Raw genomic sequence first — 9166 nt, forward strand, 5'->3', positions numbered from 1 at the left:
ATACATTTTAGTTTTTAATTCATGCTTAATTTCAATAAAATATGTTACATATTTATATATATATAATATATATACACACACACACACATTTTTTAGTCATTTTTTACTGGTGAGAACAAATGGACAAACACAATACAAGATATCAATTTTTGGTCAATTTGCTAAAAATGGTCATAATCCTAGAGTTACAACATGCAAAAACAATGTTATGTAATCTTAAAAACCTAGGATGTTTAAAAAAAGAATTTCTGAGATGTTAGTTTTGCAATACATAGTATAGAATTATTAATGGCAATGTCATTGATTAACTCTTAGGCTTTAATTCAAAAGATTCTTTATTTAATAAAACAATAGTTTATGGTATATAAATGACCCATGATAATTCAAATTGGTTCAATATATAATGAATGTGATATAACATGGGGTCATTATTTTTTTCAGTTAGAACATCACTCTGATAATTATTTTGTTATTTCAGTCTAGTGCAAAGAAGAAGGCACAATGTATGAAAAAAGAGCTGGGCAGAACAGGCGGTGGGCCCTATCCAGGTGGTCTGACAAACCTGGAAGAGAAGGTATTTATGCATGTTCTTTCTTTCTTAATTATTTCAGGAATGATGACATTAAACATTAAATAGTTTTTTCTATCGAAATGATAACATTTATTATGTTAGCTGAAGTGATTATTTAATAAGAATTTCTATTAAAAAAACTTTTTGGATCATTCCATTGACATTGTGTTACCATTACTTAAATACTTAAGTTAACATTTCTTTAAATTGAATTTTTGTCATATGACATATTTTTATACATTACTTTAATGTATCCGTTGAATCTAACACTCTATATCAAAAGAAAATTAGAAATTAAGTTATTGATTTATAATAATAATTTTAGGTTGTAACAGTTATCCCGAAGTGTTCAATAGATGGAATAGTGAATGCTACTGATATATTTGCTGGTAAATATGCTATTTACTATACTTAGCAAATTTCTTAATAATATATGAATCTTGAGTACTTTGCCTGTGATATAGGGTCTATTGTAAACACATTTAATTGCAATTGTAAATTATGTTTTGGATTATTGTATTAGCTCAAGAATTGTATATCATATTGTGTCTCAAACTGGCGATAAATGTTTCATTTTTAGCTAGACTATTATATATGAAATATATATAGTGGAGCTATCCTACTCACCCCGGGTTCGGCGTTCCTGTGAGCGTTTGAATGTTTAAGTTTGCGTACCACCTCAAATATTTCCTATGTCACATGATATATGGCTTTAATATTTTGCATACTTCTTTACCAACATGACCTCAACTAATAAAAAAGAGCAGACAATTGTATCAAGTATTTTGTAAGAAAAATGGCCCTTTTTCACTTAGAATATGCATATTATTGATAAATCCATGTTAAAGTTTGCGTTATACCACCTCAAATATTTCTTATGTCCCTTGACATATGGCTTTTATATTTTGCATACTTCTTTATTAACATGACCCAAACCTATGAACAAGAGCAGACACTTGTATCAAGTATTTTGTAAGAATTATGACCCTTTTTTCACTTAGAATATGCATATTATTGATTAATTTATGGTTTAATATTTCCATTATGTAATGGTATTTTCATACAATTGTTCATATGCATTTTAATTGAACTGTTTGTTGTAGATGCTCAAGTAGGAGATGTTCCATCAATATCTAACAGTATTAGTGGTATGTTTCTTATTAAAACAAGATACAATGAAAAATAATAATAATGGTACAGAATATCAATAATACTTTTTGAAGTTTTATAACGGGTATATGTATGCAACACTGAAAGGACATTGTCTATTCAGTCGTCATTAATGAACATATGTAAAAAAAAATTATTCATACTTATGATATTAATATTGATGATCTTTACCGTATAGTCAAAAATTCTCGTTTTGTATTTTTTTACTTACATTTCCCCTAATGAGAGCCAAAAATATTTATGAAAATAAAAAAATATATAAATGCAAATTTTAAACCATAAACTTGATTAACTTGCCTGTGCATTAAACAATTTGCAATTTCAATTTTATTTCCAAAACCAGTCCAAGGGGCATCATGCCCAGCACGAGAAGTATCCAATGAGCCAGGTAAATTTTGTTTTCAAGTATGAGCATGTAATAGAATTGCAAGAGAATGTATGGTAAATATATTGGCAAAATTAATCATGTAGTACTTTAACATGTTAATGATTAACAACTGTTTGCCTTCTAACTTGACAATTCGAACAAATCAGTTATGTTTATGTACATGTTTTTAATAAATACATTTAATTAATTTGTAGAAACAGAAAGAAAAGCATCAGTGTCTGAAAAAATCAAGGAAAGACAGAAAATGGAAGGTAAATAGTAATTAATGTAATATTTGATATTTGAATACAGTTCTATATAAAAGATGTTTTTAGGAATTGATAACCACATTTTATGCAACAAATCAAAATGGATTTTATAATTCAGCCTAAAAAAATGGATATATTTCGTTTCGACTTGATTGTCCGTCCAACATTCTGTCAGACTTGTTTTTAATCATTAAATTGAACATGTTTGTTATCTTACATGTACTTCAGTGATTCCTACACGGAGTCATGTAGATGACTTCATCAATTCAATTTATTTAATAGAAATATATGGATTTTGTGCAGTGTTTATGTGTATTATTAGCATACTCTTGTTGTGTGCCTTTATCATTTTATAGGCATGACAGTTTCCAGTAGCATTTAACATGTTTTAATGATACTGCTGTTGATTACAAAATAGTTTCTGTCTGTAGAAATAAAACAATTTTCATGTAACCTTCATAGGGCCATCATTGACTATCTTGTAATGGAATTGTTGACTTTACAGATGTATCAGCAAGCAGTCAACGGGACATAATCGTCAAACTTGAAGAACAAAAAACTTTCCTACTCAAAGAACTGATCTGTGCACATCGTGAACAGACTGCGCACTTGCAACAGCTAACAGCATCTGTTAACAAGCTGACTGATGCAATGATCAGCAACAATGTTATGTCAAGTTTTTTTAACTGATATTTTATTATAAATTAAAGCTGCCTAAAAAGATTGTTACAACAGATGCCTCTTAGCTGTTGCAAGTGCCCAAGTGCATATACACAATGTTATATGCCAAATAGTTAAGCTCTAGGCCTTGTGGCACAATGTGCACAGGTTTGATACAAAATAATTTTCATTAATAATGAGTTGTTGTTAGTAGAAAAACAAACACATACATAATTATGGTTTAAAGTTATATATTTGCTGGCATAATACTTTTAAATAAAAAAATGGCAACTCTTTTTTATCAAAAGATCACTCATTATAAGTTAATAACTAAATGTCATATTTTGAAAGGTCATTTGAAAAATGTGTAACTATAACAATGGCTGTTTGTAAATCATGCATGCCCCCCATATGGGCTGTCAGTTGTAGTGGCAGCCATTGTTTGAATAATTTGTTTAACCTAGTGACCTGAAAATCAATAGGGGTCATCTGCCAGTCATGATCAATTTACCTATGAAGATTCTTGATCCTAGGCCTAATTATTGTTGAGTTATGATCAGAAAAGCATTATACTCTTTCGAGTCGCTGTGAACTTGAACTAGTGACCTGAAAATCAATAGGGGCCATCTGCCAGTCATGATCAATGTACCTATGAAGATTCATGATTCTAGGCCTAATTATTGTTGAGTTATGATCAGGAAACTATTATACTGTTTCGAGTCGCTGTGAACTTGACCTTTGACCTAGTGACCTAAAAATTAATAGGGGTCATCTGCCAGTCATGATCAATGTACATATGAAGTTTCATGATCCTAGCCGTAAGCATTCATTAGTTACTAGTATCATCCGGAAACTATTTTACTATTTTGAGTCACGATGACCTTGACCTTTGACCTAGTAACATGACACTCAATAGGGGTCATCTGCCCAATTATATTCTATGTTCCTATGAAGTTTCATGATCCTAGGCGTAAGCATTCTATAGTTATCATCCAGAAACCATTTTGCTATTTCGAGTCACTGTGACCTTTACGATTTGACCTAGTGACCTAAAAATCAATAGGGGTCATCTGCCAGGCATGAGTAATGTACCTATGAAGTTCCATGATCCTAGACCTAAGCGTTCTTGAGTTCTCATCCGGAAACCATCTGGTGGACGGACCGACCGACATGTGCAAAACAATATACCCCCTCTTCTTCGAAGGGGGGCATAAATACAGTAAACTTTTATGTAAACAAAACAGATCATATCAATTTGAATTGAATTGTTTAACTACAGCTATTCAAAATTACAACGTGCTTATAACCAGTCATTCAAAACATGTTAATGATTGCCTGTCTAAATGAATGCGCATTGTCATCATGCTCATTTAAGACATCCTCATTTGCCAGCTCATTCACATGGACTGCATCCTGTGGTTCCTTCACGTTGAACGTTATGTACAGATTATGCAGCTTCATACAGGCCACAACAACATGAGCACTTTTTGTAGGGTTGAATGGAAGTACACCACCAGATTTGTGTAGGCATCTGTTGAAACAAGTTATGCTTACATAAAAATGAATTTCTTAGTTAATTATGAAACATTGTAAAAAGTTAAAGGGACTGTCAACCACAAATGACGAAAAAAGAAAAGTTTTAAAATAACGAAATTTTGCAATTATTAGTTTATATTGATAAAAATATCACGACTGGTATATTACATTACTAAAAAAAGTTGTTAAGTTTTCATATTTGCATGATATTTGGTAATAAATTTTACTGGGTATGTCTACCAGGTAACTAACAGTTCACTATAAGTAACGCCAGTAGATTGATCATCATTGACACGTGATCAACACAGGAATGCAAATTGTGGTATGCCTAGTGAATTGTATATATTATATATATTATATATATATATATATATATAAATATATAATGATCAATCTACTTGCGTTATTTATAGTGTGCATATCGTTATGTAAACTATTTTCGCGATGTACTTTCGATTTCACATTACAAAATTTTATTACAGAATATACTGACAATAACAACTTTTTCAAGTAATGTAATAAACCATTCGTGATATTTTTTAACAATATAAACTAATATTTGTAAAAAATACGGTATTTTTTAACTTTTCTTTTTTCGTCATTCGTGGTTGACAGTCCCTTTAATTGTTTCTGTATGAATGAATTGCGTAACTTATGTTATTTTCATAGATAATGATGTTAAATTTTGCTTACGTTATTTAAATATATTAATAATAAAGATAATGATCATTCACATAAGTTGTGCAGGTTTTCTTTAATTGTAAATTATAATATAAATGCATGCACCTACCGAAATCTAGATTTCAGCACACCAAACGCTCTTTCAATAACCACTCTTCCCCTGGCATGGTAATTATTGTAACGCCTTTCAGACTCTGTCATGGGATTTTGTTTAGGTGTTAGAAGATATCTTCTCAGGCCATATCCGCTATCCCCAAGCAAAACTCCTGCATGTGTTCTTTCCAGGTGTTCCTAAATGCATAAAACATCATTTTGGTAGGTTAATTGACTTAATTTATTGTGTGTATGTATGCATTTCAAAGTGTGAATTGCAACAAAAAATAACTAGAGTTTTGTCACAAACATGACGAATACCCCCACATTCTGCAATGACACAGAATATTTCGCATGTTTTCTTCACAAAAAACAACGGACACTGGTGTTTAATGTATTAAACGCACTAAGTGACCCTGTGACCTAGTTTTTGACCCGGCATTGCCCATGTTCGAACCTACACATCATTAAGATACAACTTCTGATCAAGTTAGGTGAAGCTATGATGAAAACGACTTGATTAGAGAGCGGACACCATGCTCAATGTTTAAAACGCACTAAGTGAACCTGTGACCTAGTTTTTGACCAGGCATGGCCCATGTTCGAACTTGGCCTTAAGATCATTTATATACAACTTCTGACCAAGTTTGGTGAAGATCGGATGAAAACTACTTTAATTAGAGAGAGGACACTTAATACGGATTTACCGACCGGCCGGCAGACAAGTTTACTCCTATACACCCCCCTTAACTTCGTTTGTGGGGGTATAATAAATCCATGGACAGCAAAGAAAATTTATAATTTTGTATATATCAAATGCACCCTTAGTGTTGCTGAATACATGTAGATAGGATTTTGAAGAACCATAAGTATGGTACAAAGAGTGCAAGATGAAAAAACAATTATTTCAGTAAAATTTATTTTATGGTTAAAGCATATATTCTTATAAACTGAAGTCTGAAATAAAACTTCCTTTTTTTATGCCCTGCAATTCGAAGAATGTTGAAGGGGCATTTAAATTCACCTTTGTCTGTTCATCAATATACACTATAAATATAACCTGTTGTAAATACATTAACTGACAGTTAGTATTAATATGCATTAGTGTTTATTCTTGTTCCTTTGTTATCTGTATTTTATCTTAAATTTGGCCTACAATGTTAAATAAATTGATCTTCAGAATAAATATCTGAAGGGACACAGTAGTTATGAACCTTTTTTGAAACTCGGATGCAGGAAAATCTCTGGCGCGGCCCCACCCCAACCCTCATAACCTTTGACCCAGGGGTAAGATCATAATAACATCACTGTCACCGCCGCACATATGCTCATAGGTACCATGTGTGCAAGTTTCAAGGTTCTTGTTCTAATAGTGTAGGAGGAGATAGCGGCCAGGACTGACGTAGGGACAGACGGATATCAACACATAATCCCCACTTTTTATCCTAAAAGCGTGGAGATAACAAATGAATTAACATACAGTGACAAAATGAACAATTGAAGTTGTGTTTTTAGAGTTTATACCATTAGACCACAGGTGTTGAAAATGGAAGCATCATGCTGCTGCGAACCTGGCCACTTTGCAACTACATCTATGAAACTGTAATCAATAATACTAACATATTTTCACGCCATGTACAAATGTGACCTATAGCCTATAACAAAATACCGAACAGTATATAGAATTAAAACATAAAAATGTACAAATTGCTTAAATCGTTTGCACTTAGTTTTGAAAAGTTGCAAGGAAAGATAAATGTTCAGTGTTCACGTCATGACAACACGGTGCAAGAAGGACAAACAATGATCATCAAAGGTTAACCATGCATTTGATTTTCTCAACAGCACAATCATCAAAACGATAATTATTTAAAGTTCATAACAAAAAACATGTCTCAATTGCTTAAAAAATAGTAAAATATAAGTATAGGATTAAAGTGAAGAAAAGAAATCATACTTCATTCGAGAATCACAAACAGCTTGCACATTGATGGCGTGAAACCCCTTTCTACAAATATATGCCTCTTCATGTTCGGAAGGGCCTAGAATTGGAACCAAAGTCCCATCAACAGCACCGAGAACGTTTGGAATCCTACACCGCCTGTAGAAGTCTTGTTTTGAGAGTGCCATAGCGCCATTTTCAGTCGGGAATCTGAAATGATCCAGCTGCTCAACATAGTGTGTTTCTTTATATATATTTATATACATTTATGTATATATAAGTGTACTTATATGAAAGTGAATATATAACTCTTTCTTAAACTTTAATATTTTTAAGTTGTATGATTCGCTTACATGACAGTCATTTTCATAATTGGCGATATTAGTGCAAACAAAATACTTTTTTGACGCCTAATCACCTTATATTATGTAGACGACGATTCAGGCTATCAATGAAAACATGGAAGCATCTTGTTCAACCGTTCGTCATTCTTTCCGTCTAAACGTCCTTCCGTTACTCCGTCTGTTTTTTATGGCGAGCATACATGTAACTTAAAACGTGTTTATTTTTTACTAATGGAACTTTATAAACATAGCAACAAGTATGGGAGCTTGCAAAACGTTGCATGTTTCTTTGGATGTTTTCGACGAAACCGGATTTATGAACCCTATTTTGGAAAAATACAGTTATAACTGTTTCTCACAAACACTTTGGCTGCTAGAAATCTGCAATATTACAAGTACATTATAATGCTTGTGAATTTTCGAACCTCTATATTTTACGTACTCCACACAACCTTAGTTATCAAAGAAATTTATTACAGAAAAAGCAGTTGCTGACTTGAGTCGATAATAACATTGTGGGATTATTTTTTTTGTAAATAATATTTAGCAGCATATAAACTTACGCACTTCATATATTGATTCATTTTTTTCGAGGCTGGAAAAGAGTTTATGCCAAGGCGGAATTCGATAGCATACATGTACGATCGACAAAAGTCTGGTTTTCCTATAATGAAATTTAGTGGCACTTTAAAGCTAAGGGCAAGAAGTCAACAGTATTCTCCAACATATTTGCTCAGTAAACGTTATTGAATGCGTTCAAGTCTGAAATACATCACATATGTTACATGAAAATCAGCCATTAAAGGATTCGCATAAGAAAACAAAAATGACACTTAAGCCACATCTTAACAAACAAACCTAATATGACTGCATGGATAGTTTAGTCATACGATAGCCATGACACCAAATTATGTTACTATTTTGGCCATCAATCTATCACAGTACCTCGGTACAATTACCGAATACCTGACGGATATCAAATTTCCAGTGTGCGTTAACAATAGTTGTGTTACGACTAGCTTAAACAGGCTCACTTCTCCATACCATTGCACGAAGTATAATTTAAGACGCAGACGAGGAAGATATATATTACACTAACAATTTAAATCGACATCCGTAAGGTTTTGTTGCATAAAATCGTGTTATACGGACAGGTAAAGATTTAAATATTTTTATAAAGGAGTAGTTGGTGCGCAGGTAGGTTTTTAGTTACATAAATGTTTTACTTCTTATTTTATGCTTTTGTCATTCACATTTAGGTCGTAATTATTGTTTGAGACTGGGGTTGTTTAATCTTTTATGAAATCTTTAACAACACCGTGATCTTTGATTTGTTTACTCATTTACACGTTTACAAATTGTTGTCAAATTATTGTCTGAATTCTACTACTACTGATTAGCCTACCCTTAGTGCCATTTGTTTGTGTAATAAATTATAATATTTTTATTGAAATATAAGCTTTGATGGGCATCTGTTGAAGCATCTTTTTCTGTTCACATAAGCCTTAAATTTAGCATTTTAACATTATTATT

General features: G+C 32.1%; 1 protein-coding gene across 1 annotated transcript; it reads right to left on the bottom strand.

Annotated features, from left to right (window-relative positions):
• Positions 1 to 3959: 3959 nt before the first annotated feature.
• On the bottom strand, positions 3960 to 5532 carry LOC127837309 (putative nuclease HARBI1). The gene is made up of 2 exons (XM_052364248.1): positions 5364 to 5532; positions 3960 to 4568 (listed from the first exon to the last, which is right to left on the bottom strand). Exons 1-2 carry the CDS (start codon positions 5453 to 5455, stop codon positions 4352 to 4354), a joined length of 309 nt encoding a protein of 102 aa, XP_052220208.1. The 5' UTR covers positions 5456 to 5532; the 3' UTR covers positions 3960 to 4351.
• Positions 5533 to 9166: the final 3634 nt, after the last annotated feature.

Source organism: Dreissena polymorpha, chromosome 7, assembly GCF_020536995.1.
Source record: "Dreissena polymorpha isolate Duluth1 chromosome 7, UMN_Dpol_1.0, whole genome shotgun sequence".
NCBI classification, from domain to species: domain Eukaryota; kingdom Metazoa; phylum Mollusca; class Bivalvia; order Myida; family Dreissenidae; genus Dreissena; species Dreissena polymorpha.